This window comes from Arabidopsis lyrata (assembly GCF_000004255.2).
Source record: "Arabidopsis lyrata subsp. lyrata unplaced genomic scaffold ARALYscaffold_6, whole genome shotgun sequence".
Taxonomy (NCBI): Eukaryota; Viridiplantae; Streptophyta; class Magnoliopsida; order Brassicales; family Brassicaceae; genus Arabidopsis; species Arabidopsis lyrata.
The window spans coordinates 21,652,665-21,672,770 of NW_003302550.1; the positions used below are offsets into that span (position 1 = coordinate 21,652,665).

The window sequence follows — 20,106 nt, forward strand, 5'->3', positions numbered from 1 at the left end:
CTTACCTCCACCATACAGAATGTTTGTGCCATAGCTCTATACTTGAGCAATTTTCTCCAAATCCATTACCCCAAAACAGAGTTCTCTTTCACTGACCAGAATGATTGCTTTCTTAGAAGATGTGTTTCAGACCACTTGACCCATAGAGAGTTGCTGCGAGAGACGATACGCCAAATCAACTTCAGACAACACACCTCATTTGCTTCACGTAATGAGCGCAGCCCCAGTCCTCCCTCATTTTTTGGCTTACAAACCGCATCCCATGAAACTTTGGCCTTCTTTGAGCTTAACTCTACACCCGACCATAGAAACGCTGAACATATTTTTTCGATTCCCGTATACACCTCATCGCTTTTTTCTTCCCTTTCACTACCATCGCCACCACCAATAACCCTAACAGAAACGCTGCAATCACACTCCAAATATTTCTAATCAAACTGGATAAAGAGTAGAGAGTATTCATTCTTCAAAAATAGTCCAGTTATCAAACATTTCACAAAGATCTCAGAAGTCTCATACATATTAGCACACAAACAGACCAAATTAACATGGTCAATACAGTGAAATATTATTGGTTCATGATTTCATGTTAGGCTTTAGTTGACTTTTCATTGGATCTTGATTATGTTTTATTGGGCTTTTTAAGTTTACCATTTAGAGTTCATCTATTTTTTTTTTAATCAAATGTTAAATTAAATTCAAAAGAAAAAATGTATTTTTTACAACAAGTGCAACATTAGCTTAGAAACATGAGCTGAAAGAGAAATAAGACTGAAATGTTTAACTTCTAGCTTGAAACCAGATTTGGAGACCCTTGTAGTAGCGTCTATCCCCCATTATAACTGCATTAATAAAAATTATTTTAAAATTAAATCATCTTTTTAATTTCTATACCTACATATATTAATCTTTTATACCTACAGATATTTTGAGAAAGGAGTTTTGATCACTACTAGTAATCTATTTCAAATCATGTATTTTCAAAATAACTTTTACAGTAACATACTAAATAAAATAAATAGTCAAAATTATTTGATAAATAAATGCACACACAAAAAAGAAACAAGAAAACAAATAAATATTGATAAATAAAAGTTAGGACCAATTAGTTTTATCTTCAGAAATATCAATTTAGTTAAAACTTAAAAATATAATTGACTATGCAATATATAGAATGATAGTCTAACAAATATAATAATAACGGTCAACGGTTTCCCGCGAAATAAACGGTAATTCAAAAAGTATACTTTAATTAGAAATAAAAACTTGGAAACTTATAACAAACTCCTGAAAATATATATTTTAATAGTCATAGTAATTTAATTTCATCCATGAATTATCTTCAACAATTTATTGAATCACTGTTATTGCTTTACTCACATATTCAATATAAAACCTCTGCACATAAGTTTATTATGGCATAATTCGAATGCCGAAACTTAGACCAGTTTTATTGGACGAGTTCGAGAAGTTGTTGAACCTCTTAGATGAGAGGAACAACCCTTTCCATATAGCCAAGAAGTTGCCGAATGGGCCTTGTTAGGTTGGTCGATGCTGTCCAATCTTGAAATTGTTTTACGATTTCGCTATCTCCCACGACGACGACCTTGATATCCAAGGAATTGACCAAAGCAATGATGGTCTTTGTGGAGAGTGTAACAAAGGTGAATTGGACAAAAGAACACAAGTAGTCTCAATTGTTCTAATTTGCCTGCATCAGAGTATTTGAAAGGGTTTCAGACAAGAGAGTGAGATTGGTATCATATAAGAAAAAGCAAACTTAAGGACAAGACTGTTAAATTTTATTTTTAATAAAACTAAGGTCCTAATTTTGTTTTCTGGATATTGTTTGTATCTCATCTTCTTCTTTTAGCCTCATATTTTGTTGTCTAAATCTACTTTATTATATATTATCGTGCTTATTTCTCGTTAATCAACCATTTTATATATTACTTGTGGTATCTTAAGTCTCAACCATACCTTTCTTCTTATTATTAAATGTTCTAAGCCACAAACCCAAAATCAGAAACTGAACCTAAAGAAGTTATGTAATTGTTAGATTTTGCATATTCAGTTACACAAAAGAAATAGAAAATGTGTTAAAGTAGTCACGATCCATTTCAAAACCTAACTATATTGAAAAATACAGTTAACGGTATTCACACAAAATAAAAGGTAATTAAAAAAATAAATAGGAATAAAAAATAATCATAATTAAACTCTTGAAAAAATAGAAGAGAATCACTCTGCATTAATTATTTGGTCATAGTTGTAAGATTAGATTTTCCTTTCATTAATTACCTGCTAAAACAAATTATTGAATCACTCTTCCCTCACAAATCAAATATAAAACCATAGCTCCTTGTGCAAAGACCTTGAATCATATATCGTGTAAATTACCAAAACACACCTCACCTCTCTCTATCTTTCACTAGATCGTTGCCATGTTTTCTAGAGAAGGTGCTTCAAAAAACCGCACAGACCCCGAAGATAAACCAATCCAAAGGTGCCACCAACTTCTAAAGATGCGTGACTTTAAGGGTGCTCGATATATCATTCAAATGAATAAGCTAGTAAGCAATAAACGTGACGCTGAGTTTGAGAAAGCCCTAGTCATTTGTGACATCCTTATCGCTGCAGAGAACCGGCTTCCCCACGGGTTGTTGGATTGTTACGGCATGATCCGGATGACCGGACCTGGACCTGTGTTATTTGAGAACATGGAGAAGATAATGAATCTTTTGGAATGGGGAGACACTACTAACCCTTTCCCATTTAGACATGAAGCTTCTGAAAAAGCCTTCTTTGCTTGGTCGCTCCTGTCCAATCCAACCATTAAGGAAATGTACGATTATGCTATCTCGGACGAGGATAACCTTGAATCCCAAGGAAATGTCATTGAATGCATCAATGTAGGCGGCACCCAAAGCGGTGATGGATTAGGTGGTGAGAAAAGAAAGCGAAAGACGCGTGATTTGCCTGGATCAGAGTACTTGAAAGAGTTTCCGACAGCGGATGTGAATCCCTTGCCGCTATCGGAGAAACGACAGGCTCCGCACAATCGGTTTCGATGGAATGACGCTTCCTTTGTCCCCAAGAAACATAATTTTGGTCCTGGAACTAACGATAAGGTGGAAGTTATTTCACGACGATGAAGAGGAGGAGTTTGACATGAGCTTATGCAGCGAACTGCGAATAATTAATGGAAGGAGAGTGAAAATTACCATTGAAGAAGCAGCAAAAATAAGTGCTACTGCTAGTTGCTCAAGAAGAAGACTATGCTCAAGCGTTTAAGTGTCGTTCCTTTAGACCATTATCCTAAAATTTTCTTTTTCATAATAAAACTGAGGTTGTAATTTCATTTTTCTTTATATCGTTTTTATTTCATCTTCTTCTTTTAGTCTCATATTTTTCTCTTGTCTGAAATCATCTCAAATTCTCAATCTTTATTATATTATATTAAATCGTCTCAACCATTAAATTTTTTAACAAGTAATTTTTACGCGAAAATAAAATGCGTAACATCATTCCAAATACATATGCTATTGGCAGTCTCATGTACACGATAATATGTACAACAGTATAAGGCTAAATGGTTATTATGCAGTGGGTTATTGTTAGCTTGCTTAAGAGCAACCACAAAAACTCGAAAAACAACACTCAAAAACTTTAAAAGTGGATTTTCAAAGGTATATAAGTTAATCATGACTTTTCAAAAAGTTTGAAATGGAGATTTCAAGATTGCATATACATAATACTGTACACGTATGTAATTAACCAACTAGCTCAAAACAACTTAAAGCTCGTTACAATATTTTCAATAACTAATTTTGTAAACAGTTAATTCCATATATTGTGTTTAGCTCCTAAATAATGAAGATCTTACAATTTGTGCCTCAGCAAAACTATAGAAATGCACACCCAAAACAGAAAAAAAAAAAAAAATTAAATATAGATCAATAAAAGTTTTGACCAATTAATTTTATCTTCAGAAGCATCAATTTAGTTAAGAATTTTAAAATATAGTTGACTATACAATATATAGAATGATAATCTAACAAATATAACATTACCAGTCTAACAGTTTCCCGCGAATTAAACAGTAAATAAAAAAATAATTAGAAATACAAATTTTCAAGGAAACTTATCACAAACTCGTGAATACATGTTAATGGTCATAGTTGTACGACTATATTTCATTTTTAATAAAACTGAGGTCTTAATTTCGTTTTTCTGGATATTGTTTGTGTTTCTTCTTTTTTTTTTAGTCTCTGATTTTCTTGTTTAAATCTACTTTATTTAACAATAATAATATTTATTATTATATTCTCATGCTTATTTCTCATTAATCACCCATTTTATTACGTGTGGTACCTTATCCATACTTTTCTTCTTATTATTAAATATTCTAAGCCACAAACCCAAAATGGAAAACCAAATCTCAAGAAGTTATGTAATGGTTAGAGTATGCATTTCTCTGTATGTCAACAACTTTACAAGATTACCTCAAATAAACCAAATCTCATGAACATTATTTACATATGTGATATAACACGGTTTGATATGAATTTTTTCGTGCCATGTTATTCACTTTAACACTAGCACTACGAAGAACCAAAAATAAAATAAAAAATAGTTGAATTCTTCCTTATCAATTTGTATTTCCTCCAAGTATGTGGAAAAAGCTGGCTACTTGGTAAGGAAAAACATTATCTTCACCAGATCTGAATAGTCTCTGAGCAATACTACTTATCGTTTGTCGGCACCAATCATACACTTCATTGCTCAGACGAGTACTTCCACCTATGTATGTAACAGCACTAAACTTCGTCTAGAAGCTCCCATGGTTGGTATATGATCGTTTGGTAGCAAACAAAACCATCATGTTCTTGATAAATTGTCACTTTTTCTAAGAACTATCCACAAAACATCGATAACCCGAAAAAATTGACTCATATGATCCACTTCTCCCAAATCTAACGCAACCGCAGCCGGTGGATTTGAAGTCACCGTCTCCACCACCTCTCTCCTCACGTGGTGTGTTTCCTCTGTTTTTAAAACAGAAACCACATGCAACAACGGATCTGGCTTCAAGGTCACCGTCTTCGACGCCGGCTGTTGAGTTATCTTCTCCTCGAGCACCGCTTGTTGAATCTTAATTGAAGTCTTCTCCTGGGGCGTTTCCTGTGTTGATGACTTCGAACCCAACCTAATCTTTGTCTTCTAATCTTCGAACATCTTCTTAAGTTCTTCGAATTGTGATGTCGACATCCCTAAGTCTCCCATCGAATCGTTCGGCTCTGATACCAAATGATATGAGCCAAAGGTTTTAAGCAAAAGTTTCCCTTTAACCCAAGCCTCTTTCTAGAGAATTAGGAGAATTAGTTACACAACTACTTTTTCAAAACAAAAATATTCAAATACACAAAAGAAATATAAAATGTATTAATTTATGGGCCTTAACCAATTCTCCTCGAGCCCAAATGTGAATTCAATCGTGAAGTTACATTAAACAGTTGAAACCTCTATAAATTAATATTCGATAAATTAATAAATATGATAATAATAAATTTTACCGGTTCCGAGTCGGGTTAGGGTAAAAATTAACCAAATTCGCTAAGATATTAAGAGAATAATTTTTTTGAAATACCTATGTAAAAATATGGTCCCAATAATATCATAAATTAATAATCATGTAAACATATATATAATATTTTTAGTGGTTTTATAAAATTAGTCAAACTTTTGTAAGTTTTGAAATTTTGAATAAGTATTTGTTTTTCCAATAGTCATATAGGCTTTTCAAATATAACAATTGATGTCACTATTTATAAATTTGAATTTATGTATATCGTTTGTATATGTGAATTCTATAATCTTTGTTATTCATTGTCACAAAAAATTGTTTTTTATCTAAATGTTAAATGATTAAGTCTAAAACTAAAGAATTTATAACATACAAAGCATTCATTATATTTAGATCAAATTGTGTTAACTCATACTTTTTATAAATGTCTTAACAATTAAAACAAAACTCTCTATAAATTAATAAATATTAATATACACTATAAATTAATAAATACTCATTTATAGATAAATTAATATCAATATAAATTAATAAAATAGCATAGTCCCAACATTACTAATTTATAGAGGTTTGACTATAGTTGTCTTAGCTGGCCCATTTCCCTTACTTGCAAAATGGAAATCTAGAAAAGGTTAGGGTTTGCATATAAAAGAAACAACTTGGTACTCAAGAAAAATTGAGTTGTATGAGTATCCTTAAATAAAAAAATTATTTTAAAACAAAATCATTTTTAATTTTTCAATACCTGAATTAAAAAATTTCATCTTATTAAGATAGAGATTTTAAAAGGACTTTTGATTACTAGTATGCTTACACATAATCTATTTCGAATTGTAAGTTTTTTTCAAAGTAATGTTAATAGTGATAAATTTAACAAAAAAATATAGTCAAAATTCACGCTTCATAATTTAGTAACAAAGTTAGAAAATGCACACCCAACTATATAGAAATAAGAAAAAAAATTAAAGATAGATAGATGATATATACTATTCTTACAAATACAAAAATTATGAACAATCTCAATAATCATCACCCGAATATATTACTTAAAAATAATTGAATTTTGCCATCAAAAATCTCAATTTAGTTAAAACTTTAAATATAGTTGACTGTGAAACATTAGAAGATATTTTAACAAATATAATAATAACGGTCAATGATATTCCTGCAAAACAAATGGTAATTCAAACTTTTAAAAGATCGTTACCATATCAATTATAGTCTATTTTTACTGGAAATACATATTAGTAATTTTTTTCAACCGAGTTAATGAAAGTTTATGAAAATATGCTAATTTCATAAATATATTGAAAATAACAGCTAACAGTTGTCATGTGAAAATAGTAATTCAAAAGATAAATAGGAAGAAATTCTTTGAGGAAATCTGATCACAAATTCTTGAAAATATACATATATGTTAATTGGTCATAGTTGTTTGACTATATCTCCTGCATTAATTGTCTTTAGCAAAATATTGAATCACTCTTTACTATAAAATCAGTGTCGCTCTGCATCATCAAACTATCATTTCGTGTCTTAAAAACCAAATCTCTCCCTTCCTACCTCCCAGACCTTTCATCTTTATATATTGTAGTTCGTTATCATGTCGTCCAAAGAAAGTGTTTCACAAAACCGCACAACACCGATGAACCGGTCAAAACGTGCTACGTACTTCTAAAACTGGGTGAGTTTATCAGAGTTTGGCATATCTTTAACTGGAATCCATTGGTAAGCAGTAACCGACATGATGAATTTGAGAAAGCCGGAGCGATTTCTCATGTTCTCTACGTCACAAAGAACCGGCATCTGCATGGGTTATTGAATTGTTACGGCATGATTCGGGTCTCACTACCCGAACCGGTTTTAATGGAGGACTTCATGATTTATCGACGTCTTCCAATAAAACCGGTCCAGGTGGTCACCCGAATCATGTTGTATATATAAATTCATTAACTCGTTCGGAAGCGGGTTCTCTGCGATGGTGAGAACATCCGAAATAGCTCCAGCTTTCTCAAACTTATCATGACGTATACTGCTTACAGATTGGTTCGTGTTCACAATATCTCATACTCCGTTAAAAAAAACTAGTGTTAGAAGTACGTGACAAGTTTTGATCGCTTCATCTTCGGGTGTTGTGACCTGTGAGGTTCTGTGAAGCTCCTTCTCCGGATGGCATGACAACAAACTGTGATATATGACATATATAGAAGTGCTAATCCAGACGAGGATAGAAGTGACATTTTATTTTTTCGTGTCTGCATCAAACTATCATTTCGTGTCTTAAAAACCAAATCTCTCATTTCCTACCTCCCAGACCTTTCATCTTTATATATTGTAGTTCGTTATCATGTCGTCCAAAGAAAGTGTTTCACAAAACCGCACAAAACCGATGAACCGGTCAAAACGTGCTACGTACTTCTAAAACTGGGTGAGTTTATCAGAGTTTGGCATATCTTTAACAGGAATCCATTGGTAAGCAGTAACCGACATGATGAATTTGAGAAAGCCGGAGCGATTTCTCATGTTCTCTACGTCACAAAGAACCGGCATCTGCATGGGTTATTGAATTGTTACGGCATGATTCGGGTCTCACTACCCGAACCGGTTTTAATGGAGGACTTCATGATTTATCGACGTCTTCCAATAAAACCGGTCCAGGTGGTCACCCGAATCATGTTGTATATATAAATTCATTAACTCGTTCGGAAGCGGGTTCTCTGCGATGGTGAGAACATCCGAAATAGCTCCAGCTTTCTCAAACTTATCATGACGTATACTGCTTACAGATTGGTTCGTGTTCACAATATCTCATACTCCGTTAAAAAAAACTAGTGTTAGAAGTACGTGACAAGTTTTGATCGCTTCATCTTCGGGTGTTGTGACCTGTGAGGTTCTGTGAAGCTCCTTCTCCGGATGGCATGACAACAAACTGTGATATATGACATATATAGAAGTGCTAATCCAGACGAGGATAGAAGTGACATTTTATTTTTTCTTAGGCATTCTTTGTCTCTCTATTCTCAGAATGGAAATAGAGAATGTGGTGTGTTATACATTGTTCATGTTCACATAATCAAAGATTGAAATAAGGGAATCAATGCAGCGTGTTCTTTACATGAGTTTTCGCCTTTCGGGGAAGAGAAGACATTTCAGAATCTTAAGAGTTTTATCTCATGCCCTGTCACAATAGTCTGCGGCGAATACAAGAAGTGTGTTTTTTTTTTTTTGGTAGGAACAAGAAGTGTGTTGATGCAAGTGTAGTTAAATAATTACGTTATTAATTTGTTTTGGCCCAATATTTACGTTATTAATTTAGCACTTTTTGTGTAATAAAGATAATTTTTTCTTTGAATTAACAAAATTCTTAGGAGTGGTGTTAAATTAACATGGTCAATTCAGTGAAAATACCGTTGGTTGATGTTGGGCTTTAGTGGACTTTTCATTGGATCTAGATAATGTTTTCATTGGGAGTTTAAAGTTTTAGAAATTATCGAATTTGTTTTGTTTATTTCATTACTTTTTCTACAAGTTGTTTGTCAATATATGATTAAGGTAATCAACCAAGAGGCTTTAAGGGCATATGCAAGGGTGCATTTTTGAAGTTTGATCTTAGGGAAAAAAAAATATTAAAATATTGTAAGAGCTTTAATTAAGATCTTTTGTAAAGTAATTGATTATTGGTAGAACATGTTTAGATCATAAGAATTAATAATTTAATAATTAAAAACTTTAAATGATTTTTATAAATTTACAAAATTATTTGTAAAATTAAAAATATTAAAGATATAACTGAAAAACATAAAAACATAAAAACTAATCTTGTGTCCACGACTTGTCCTAATGAGTTGATAGTATAAATTTCTCGGCAGTGTGATTGGAATATTCAATGTCTTACCACTCCATATTTGGTCATGATTTGATCAAATGTGCTTGCAATTCCCTTGGCTTCCTCTGCTTCCTTAGTTAGAGTATAGGCGAGTAACGGGTCTGATCCAACCACAATACGCCTGTATCAAGCACATGAGACCGATTATATGGACCGATTGAGAGCAGAGAGCAGATTTGATGACACAGAACCTGTTGCGGTATTTTCTACTTACCAGTCTCCATCTGCTGCTTTTAGAATCCTTGTAAGTTCTTTCAGTTGACTGATCCTTGAGCTCTTCAATGCTCCACCGAGCACTTCCTTCAGTTTCAATCAATCAGACAAAGGAGAAACATTGAAATCAGAAGTAAAGGATAACATCATTTCCTTCAGTTCACAGAAACAAACTGATTCTACCTGCTGTAATGAGCCAGTGTCTACAAAAACAACATCCAAGGATCCACCAAAAGGCATTGTGATGCGCTCTCTGAAATATCCAAATCCTTTCTTTCTATTGTACCTAAAACACATCAAATTGATCAGTGTTCTTCTGAGATCAACAAAAACTTAAGTTAACAAAAAGAGCTATATTCCACAGGATCCTATGGAGGTATTTCGCCAGAGATTTAAGGCAATCCCTGAATCAAGATAATTGGTTAAACCTGCCTCTGTTGCTGTACCCTGAAACATGAGTTCTAAAAAGCTAAGAAACATATTCACACACTTCATAGTGGAAACAGAGAGAATCCAACCACAAAAACTTACCATAGCATTATTAGCTAAAGTAAACAATCACCTGTTGGGAACATCTGGTTGATATACTCTAAAGCACTTGACTTATCCATGGCTTGTATGATGAAACCAAAATCACTCGAAATGGACGAACTGCAAAAGAAAGATCAGGGACACTTTTTTAATACGAATGAGAACAAGGACTATGAAATTAGGTTATCTACGTCACAGAGATCAAGTCGACACAACCATTAGATCCTGATTCCGAACTAATTAAGGTGAAACGAATTCTACAATAGATCGGGAACAATTAAAAGTATCAGTGGTCTAAGAGCAAAATTTGAAGAAGCTTACGCAATTTGAAGGATAGAATGAACGCAGAGAATAGAAGAGTGAGGAGGAACAGAAACGACGGCGATGATCGCCGGCGATGGAGATGGGAACGGACTTAAGCGGAGAACGCTAGGTTTCGCGCGAAAGAGAAACGACGACAACCCTAGGAGAAAAATCTGATTTTCTCCCAAAATGAAAACATTTTGTCTTCCAAAATTCAGAGCCAATACAAAGGTGCCACGTGTAACGAAGAACAAGGCTAAAAACTGTTCTTGGGCAAGAACGATCTTCTCTGATCTAAGACCATCCGCAGTGGTGTAAGTGTGAAAGAAGGGTGTAAGATTTTTTTTATTATTATAATTTAAAGTGAGAGAGAAAAGAGAGAGAGAAAGAAAGAGAGAGAGATAGAGTGGCTTACACCCGAGTGTAAACTTACACCCGGGTGTGAAGAGAGAGACAACTTTTACATTATTTCTGTATTTTAAAATAGATACACCCCACGCAAGGATACACCACTGCCCTAAGCCCACTATTCAATTTTTCTCAATTTTTATAATCCTAAGAACATGGCCTGTGTTCGCCCGATGCATATGGTCTAATAAAAAAAAAAAAACTTTTTTGCTTATTTTTAAGCAAATTTATTCTTACATTTATTTATTTATTATTATTATTTTTTTTTTTGATAAACCCTATCGGCTATCCGGTCGGCCCCGGTAGGAACGCACCGAGGTGCTACGTAGTGGACTGGTCCACCGTGTTAACGACTAGGCCCTTCGGGCTACCACTCTGCCTATCCCGAGTTTGGAATGCCTTCCGACTAAGTGCCAAGGGTAGTCAGGCCGCCTGCATTTCCGACTACCAGGTAAACCAATTGGGCCAAAGCCCAACTGACAGACTACCCACAATAATGTTGATAACAGCAAGTGGAGTCGAAGCCAGGGTAGAGGAAAATTCACCTAAACAACCATGGCCCACCAACCACTCGCCCACCACCATATGGGTTATTCTTACATTTATAGTAAATGTGGACAATAATGATGATTTGCCTAGCTTTACATTGGCCGTGTTAGGAATTCCAGGGTCATACTTTTCATACTTTTCTATATATGCAACTTAAAAAAATCCAGAAGTAGACATAAATTAATTGTTTGGACTATAAATTGGACAACTTCGAAATAAGACGCAAAATAGCTAATTATAAATATTTATACATACTTGTGAATGTTTACCGTATAGAGTTTATATCAAATGCATTAATAAACAATTTTTTTTTTTAAAGGAGTTTTAGTCACTAGTAATATACTTACACATAACCTATTTCAAATATTAAGTTTTTTCAAAGTAATATATTAAATAAAATAAATAGTCAAAATTAAAGCTTGGTAACAAATTATAGAAATGCACACCCAAATGATTAGAAATAAGAAACAATCTAAAGATAGACACATCATATATATTATTCTTACAAATATAAAAATTGTGAACAAACTTAATAATTGTTATTAAATTTTATTACTTAAAAATAATATATTTTACCATCAGAAGTCTTAGGTTAGTCAAAACTTTAAAAATTGTTGACTATGCAAAGTATAGAAAGTATTTCAATAAATAGAACAATAAACAGTAATTCAAAATTTTAAAATATCTTTACCATATCAATTATTGTCTATTTTTATTGGAAACATAATAGTAACTTTTAACCGAGTTAAATGAAAATTTCTGAAAAAATAATTGACTTTTGTGTGTGTATATATATATATATATATATATATATATATATATTATAAATTATAGCCAACAATATTTTCCCGCGAAATAAACGGTAATTCAAAAAATAAATACAAATAAAAACTAATAACAAACACCTTCAATAAAACATGCATGTTAATTACCTTCAACAAAATATTGAATCACTATTTATTATTTAATCGTTACTCACATTTTCAGTATAAAAACATAGTGTCTCTCTGCAAAAGTTTTATTAGAAAATTTCGAGAAGTTGATAAATCTCTTGAACTCGAGTAACAATCCTTTCCCATTTTTCCAAAAAGCTCGTGTTAGAGCCTCGTTAGCTTGGTCTTTTTTGTCTGATCCAACCTCTAAGGCAAGGTACGATAACGCTATGTCCAACGAAGACAACCAAAGCGGTGACATAACCAATGATAGTGGTCTTTGCGGAGAGGGTAGCAAAGGTGAAGTGGACACAAGAAAACGAAAGGCGGATAGTCTCAGTTGTTATGATTTGCCAGCATCAAAGTACTTTAAAAAGTTTAAGGAAACGGAAGAAAATCCCTTGCCGCCGGCGGAGAAACAACTGGCTTCCTACAATGTAGTTCCATCGAAAGACACTTCCTCTGTCCCGGAGAAAGACAATGTTGGTCCTGGACCTGACGATGAGGTTATAGTTATTTCTGATGACGATGATGATGAATACGAGCGCCGAACATCGAAAGTACGCATAGTTAATGGAAGGAAACTGAAATTTATACCATTGAAGAAGAAGCAAAAATAAGGACAAGACTGCTGAAGATACAGATCTCGACAACAACGAGCTGATGGACATCAGGGAGCTGCTTTTTAAATACAATAAACTGAGGTTGTAATTTCATTTTTCTCTATATCTTTGTATTACATCTTCTTCTTTTAATTTTTACTGTTAAATTTTCTTGTCTTAAATCTCAAACTTTTATTATTGTTACTTTTTATTTCCTCTTGGCCATTAGTTATTTCATTGTAATCTCGTGCATGCTTATTTCTCATTAATAACCATCCATTTTGTTACTTTTAGTATATTCTCCTTCTTTCGGCATATCAACATTCCCTCCATTTTTTTACTTCTGCTTCTCTCTCTGTCGTCATGGTTTTACTTCACGATGTAACTCTCTCTGTTACATCCTCTCTCATCAATCAAAATTCATCTCTTTATTTTCCTCCATTCTTCTAAACTTGGTCAAAGTAAAAGGCATATAAATGTGTTAATTTATGGGCCTCAGCCAATTCTCATCAGGCCTAAATCCTCTTTGAAGTTATTACAGTTGGCCCATCTCCTTACCTGCAAAATGAAATAGAGAGAAAGTTAGGGTTTGCATATAAAAGGTTAGTCGCTTGGTATCCAAGAAAGATTGAGGCGTATCCTTTAAGTTCCAGAACAGAGAGGGAGAGAGTTGCACTGTTTAGAGTGTTGTGTATTAGTTCGACAAAACAAAACAAAAAAAGTGTTGTGTTTTCTCGATTGATTTTTAGAATGTTATAGAGCAACCACTACAAATGGAACTTTAATGAGAGATTGTTGAAAATTGTTAAGTCAATCTTGAACAAATAAACTTTTGAACAATACTTATAATTACTGCTAAACTTATTATTCAAAATGATTTAATTTTTTGTAGAAAATCTCTCAATATAGTCAAAACTTTAAATATATTTGACTATGAAATGAATAGAAAATATTTAATATATATAATCAATAATGGTTAACGTTTCCCGTAAAATAAAAGGTAATTCAAATTTACAAAAGTTATCATATTAATTACCGTCTAAAACTGAACTAAATGAAAATTTCTGAACTATATACATACATTAAAAAATACGGTTAGCTCTATTTGCGCTAACGTTAACCCTTTTCCATTTAGACATGAAGATACTAAAAAAAACTTTAATTGTTTGGTCGTTTTTATCCTATCCAACCACTAAGGCGAAGTACGATTATGCTTTATCCTCATCCGAGATAGCGTAATCGTACATCGCCTTAATGGTTGGATTGGACAAGAGCGACCAAGCAATTAAGGCTATTGTCCGTTTTGGGCCCAAGAGACCAAGCCCGCATGGATTTGTTTTTGGGCTCTTTCCCAAATGTTTTATACTGACTGGAGTTGGACTTGACTTATATATTAGACAATTCTATTATAATCTTCCGATGTGGGATGTTGGTTTGTTTCCAACATTTATGATAAAAGATTTGCGAAGCATAACTAATTCTTGGGATGAGAATCAATACATGCAATGAGGATTCAAACTGTCACAAAATGATTATGTGAAAGTTTACCAAGATGTTTTAGTTTTAACAATGGATGACACAGAAGCCAATTATTCTTTTACTGTTCGCTTTTACGCAGAAAATGAGATGGTTATAAGATTTTAACTACATTCATGCTATTGGGAAATTGGAAACTGGAAATTGTTAGCTTGTTTATGAGCAACAACGAAAAGAGACATTGAAAAACTGTTAAGTGGATTTTCAAAGGTATTATAAGTTTTCAAAAAGTCTAAAATGGAATTGCATGGTTATGCTGAGGACACATGAAGACCCAAGGTGTGGCATCTGCCCTACTCTAATTTTTTTTTTTTTCTTAAGTAACTAGAATAAATTTTATTTAAATACTCTCTAATTTAATTATTAGTTATAACAGTGCCCCATACTATATGTCTGGATCCGTCCCTGTGCAGACCACAATGATGGTGATGCTGATAGCCAAAAAACGAAACACAATGTGAATATGTCTACACGTTTGGTGATTACTACAATTTGTTAGATTTCAAAATGGCATATAACATACATGTATGTAATTAACCAACTAGCCCAAAACAACTGAAAGCATGTTACAATATTTTCAATACAGTTAATTCCATATATTATGTCTCCTAAATGATGAAGATCTTTCAAGTTACAGTCCAACATAAATACAAAAAAAAAAAGAGTTCAATGAACACTAAAAATGGAAAACATTATATCAAGAAAGACGATCTACCTAATTTAAGTTTGTTGTTACTTGTTACTGTACCTAGTATTGTCAAATCTTGGAACCGTTCTTGTTCTCGAAGCATTAGGATTAGCTCTAACATGACCCACCATTGAAACCTGAAGTGCTTCTTCTTCATAAGCTCTTCTCTCCAGCTCCTCTCTCATCGCTTTCTTCTTCCCTTTCACTACCATCGCCACCACCAATAACCCTAACAGAAACGCTCCAATCATTGACCCAATCACACTCCCAACCGCCACTTTCCACCGGCTCAATTTCCCTCCGCCACCGTCATTCACCGCCGGAGATGACGACGGTGTTACCACCGTACTACCACCACCACTACTATCATCAGCTCTAATCACCAGCGCGTAATGCCCTTTTGTTGTTCCCAAGCAAACGTAGGCTGAAAATTGCTCTCTAAACGTTATGTTACCATTACTTGTGAAGCAAGCACACAAGAGAGATGAGTTCTTCTTCGTATTAGGTTTAGGGCTACCACTCAAGAACTTGATCAAAATAGGGTTTTGTTCCGTGCCCATTACGTTAATCTCATAAGGATTCACAGCCACACCGTCCGGGTTTGAATTGTAAGCCAATAAACCAAGAACCGGAGACACAAGCAGGTAATTGTAACCGGTTAAGTTATAACCGGTTGAGTAAATATAAGAAGACCAATTAAAACCCAAGTTCTGTCTCACCAGAATCACTCTCTCAACACATGGCTCCACCGTCAAGCCCGGACCTAAGTGAAACTCACCGATTCTTGCACCGTGTCTTCTCAAACTCCCACATCTAAACTTAGCCGTGGCGATATCAATGGAGGAGAAATTCGAAGGAAGACGTATTTTCTGGATCGCTCCTGTCTTGAAATGAATGTTGAAGTTTCTGATGGTGTAATCTCTTATCATAAGATCAAGAAAATGTGCTGATTCTATCGTCTGAGATTTGGATTTATGTACGTGAAAAAGAAGAATGATGAAGATGAATGGTATAGAGCCCATGTGAAGAGGATCCAAAGATTCTAAGTTGTTAGGGTTTTGCAGAGAGAAGTGATCAAGAAGAAAGAAAGAGAGAAGTATATTGATTATGTTTTACTTTGTTGGCATGTGTTTTGGGGACAGACATGATCAGTATATAGTATATACTATGTATCTTTTATTTAATTTTTAAGACATAATAATGAATAAGCATGACCGATGTTTTATAATGCTTAGAATACTATCCTACTTTTTTCTAGCCTCGTGACATTACTTTATACTTTGTAGTTTTGTAAGATCATTGCTTCTATTAGTCTATATATTTTTTTATTTACTAATTTTGAAGGATTTGATTACATTTTTTTCGATCCTATAATGATACATTTACAAATGCTTAGCCTGCCCCACACTCTTATACAAAAGTGTTACTGTAATAACCTGAGAAATAGCCAAGAGAAAAACATGGTTTACAAGAAAATTTTGCTAAAAATGATCTCTTTCCGTCAAAACCTAATTATAAGCACAGAACAAGAAGAAACTTTTATGTCCAATTTCGACAATTTGATACGGTTCTTTCTTTCAACATTTAAACGGCAATGATGCAGAATGTTGTGTAAAAATCCGGATAGAATTAACAAAACAAATATTGACAAATGACATAATTACCTCCTCTTCAAAATTTAACCTTTTGGAAAAAAAAGTCAAGTATTGGGTTATATCTATATGAAGGCATGTGGGAGCTATGTCTAATGGTAAGAAAAGAAGGTAAATCATGATGAAGAGGGCATGGGACGACGACGATGATCATCATCATCTATCATCATTGCACCTTTTTCTTATTAAAAAGATAGAAATTGGCATGCTATAATATTTGTATGGCTTTTTTCCCTTTGTGTTTCCTCTCAAAAGATTAATAATTCCCAACTCTTATTATTGTTTATCTTTCATCTTATTAATAGAAATCATACTAAAATGAGTTATAGATTCACAAAATTCTTAAAGAGTCTTGGACCGGCCTTGACTACCACCTATTAATGATTTACAACATCATATTTGATGTTACAGTTTCACATGAATTATACAAAACAGGACACAAACAAACTCTTTTGATTTTCTTCTTCTTGTTTAATTTCTCCACTTTCTTCATCTGTTAGTATCATTTAACATACATTTCCACATTTGCCTGAGAAAAAGAGAAACCTAATCTTCAACTTTCCATTGAATCAAGAATGATTTGATCAGAAACTTAAAGTGACGATGAGAATCAAACCTTGGCTCATAGGTTTTAAGCTTTGCCTCCTTCTGGTAATGTGATCAAACGAGAACCTGAGTCATAGATCATCTCCGTTCCACAGCTAAACAAGAAGAATCAAAAGGTTTTAAGAAATGTTGTATATATTTTTGTGATCGATTCGAGTCTAAAGCTGAGTAGCTTACCCAGAGCATTTGACATTGTTGGTGTTACTGTCATTGGGGATGGAAAGTATTGTTCCAAAGAAGGATACATTCTCTGTTCCACAGTTTGGACAAGGGCCCTGTGAAAGATAGATTCCAAGAAAATTAAAATCATTTCATCATAATCACATAAAAATCATAGAATATGTCACTAAATCAATCTACAAGTGTAGTATTTTGCTGAAATAGATTATTATCTCGAATATAATTTCTTGTTTATGCATTTTTCATATTGAGAAAACAAGATTTGGTTCTGTAACATTTTTGAGAAGATTATTAATGTTTTACCTTCAAGATCAAGAAGTCTTTGAGGATCAGTTTGGTGAGTGATAGCGCCAGATAAACAATTGCAGGCACCGCAGCAAACCATGTGAAAATGAAACTGAATGGTTCCGGAAGCTGCAGATTTTTTAAGAAATCAGTTACAAGAATATTGGAACGATTACGAGTATATATTTCTCCAAACCAAAAAGGAAGAGTAGAAAGAAGTTTTACCTCGAGCAGGTGCGTGATTTCAAAACCCGTAATGTCATCAAGGAAGAAAAATCTGGAGAAAAATTGAAGAAAACAGTCAACTAACGAACTAAGAAAAGCTGAGATTATGTGATTTAAAAAATGAGAGAGGAACAGGGCCAGTGGTACTCACAGTCCGAGAGCAACAACAGTTGCAGGTACATTCAACAAGAACATTTTGAAGTAATCAATGGCAAGATCACTGTAAACCTGCATAATCAAGGAGGTCACAAGATTATAACATCTCTACTTCTCTAGTATTTGTCTTATGTTCTGTAATGTCTAAAGAATAAATAAGCTATCCGAACAATTATACTTTCGGTTTGATCTTAAAGTTTTTACCTTTTTGCTACGAAGACTGCATCTTGGACCCTCACACACAATCTCACTTCCGTCCATCTGTAGAAACAAAAGACACAATCATACATAACGCTTGTCCAATTTACACATGTAACAAGATGGAAGAAACTAAGAATTAGTATTAGTAAGTATAAACATTAAAAGAGATTAACAACCTTTAGTTTCATTTTGAGCTTATCATACTCTTCATCACTCAAGATTGGGTTTCCAGAGACATAAGCCATTGAAGCCTCAAGAAATCTTTGTTCATCAGAACCTACAGTACATGGATAAAATTAGATCAAGAATCAAGAATTATGACAAAACTATAAAATCATAGTGATCATTACTTAGCATAACAACACTGCTTCCTTCCCACATCAACTCTTCTTTAAGGTTATCAAACTCTTCATTAGACATAATCGCTTTGCCTTCGTAATAGAAAGACTGCATAAGAAAAGATACAGAAACAATCCTCAGACTTTGAAAACTTCTCTAACATATTAAAAAGTAACACAAATAAACACTTTATTTGGTGTGTTACTTGCATGGCTTGGAGAAACTCTTGTTCCATTTCTCCGATTGTTCTCTTCTCACTCTTGTTGATGCTACAATATGGCAAAATCTTGCTATCAACTTCTTCCCCACCAACCTGACCTGAAGACAAGTCATAAAAAGATTTTAACCTAATTATCTTCTATGATAAGATTAAAAAAAGATCAAAACTTTTTCAGACCAATTTTGTTCACAAACAAAGATCAGAGGCAAAATCAAAACTTTTTTTTTTCACACAATCTTCAAAAAAAAATGAAACTTTAAAGAGGGAAATCAAAGTCGAGACCTGATTGATCAGTAGAAGCTTTAAGGGGCAATAAGAGAAGTCTTCTTCTGAGAGAAATCGATCGTCCATGAGTAAAGTGAGCAGTCTTCGAAGAAGAACAAGTGATGGGTTTGCGAGAAATTGCAGAAAATCGAGGGATTGTTAGAGTAAAGGCCATCGTTTTTCTTTATTCTTCCGGGGAAGAGATGATTGAGTGAGATCGTTGTCTGGGAAGAAGAAGAAAAAAAAAAGTTGGAAGCTTTGGATTTGTGTGGTTGAGAATTGAGATGGTGATGATTTCAGGTTCCTTCTGATTTTTTTTTTTTCAACGTGTTTGGAGGGAAAATTAGGACTTATTAGGAGGAGATAAGAGAAGTTGGATCGTGTGGCGATTAAGTGTTCCACGTCAGCAATTAATATCCAGTTATTTTTTTATTTCTTTCAGTTAAAATCCAGTTTTTTCTTTTCTTTTTTCTCGTCAATAAATATCCTTCAATAAGTATTTTTGACACTTTATTTTTTACCATATTTTATAGGTTTTTCTTAAGAGAAAAATACAAAATAATGTTGAATTTCGGTAATTTTTATATATTAAAAAGCTTGAAAAAATAAGAAAAATCTTTAATGTTGGTAAATTGTCAGAAAATATTGTATTATAATATTTAGATTATTCACAAAAAACGACTTTTTAATATACCAAGTTTAAAAAAAAAAGATTAGGTAGAAATTGAAGTAAATTATACAAA

The 20,106-nt window shown here is 33.4% G+C and overlaps 3 protein-coding genes and 1 pseudogene across 3 annotated transcripts; 2 read left to right on the plus strand and 2 right to left on the minus strand.

Moving 5' to 3' along the window:
- Positions 1-2,116: 2,116 nt before the first annotated feature.
- On the plus strand, positions 2,117-5,469 carry LOC9308704 (annotated as a pseudogene).
- A 6,925-nt stretch (positions 5,470-12,394) lies between these two features.
- LOC9310802 lies at positions 12,395-13,969 on the plus strand. The gene is made up of 2 exons (XM_021021528.1): positions 12,395-12,400; positions 12,478-13,969. Exons 1-2 carry the CDS (start codon positions 12,395-12,397, stop codon positions 13,027-13,029), a joined length of 558 nt encoding a protein of 185 aa, XP_020877187.1. The 3' UTR covers positions 13,030-13,969.
- Positions 13,970-15,121: 1,152 nt separating this feature from the next.
- LOC9308706 lies at positions 15,122-16,492 on the minus strand. The gene has a single exon (XM_002874689.2). It carries the CDS (start codon positions 16,255-16,257, stop codon positions 15,280-15,282), a length of 978 nt encoding a protein of 325 aa, XP_002874735.2. The 5' UTR covers positions 16,258-16,492; the 3' UTR covers positions 15,122-15,279.
- A 671-nt stretch (positions 16,493-17,163) lies between these two features.
- On the minus strand, positions 17,164-19,658 carry LOC9310803 (PGR5-like protein 1B, chloroplastic). The gene is made up of 11 exons (XM_021022048.1): positions 19,382-19,658; positions 19,085-19,197; positions 18,891-18,987; positions 18,717-18,817; positions 18,544-18,600; positions 18,335-18,411; positions 18,184-18,235; positions 17,977-18,087; positions 17,671-17,768; positions 17,504-17,588; positions 17,164-17,416 (listed from the first exon to the last, which is right to left on the minus strand). Exons 1-10 carry the CDS (start codon positions 19,536-19,538, stop codon positions 17,519-17,521), a joined length of 933 nt encoding a protein of 310 aa, XP_020877707.1. The 5' UTR covers positions 19,539-19,658; the 3' UTR covers positions 17,164-17,416; positions 17,504-17,518.
- Between the last annotated feature and the right edge of the window lie 448 nt (positions 19,659-20,106).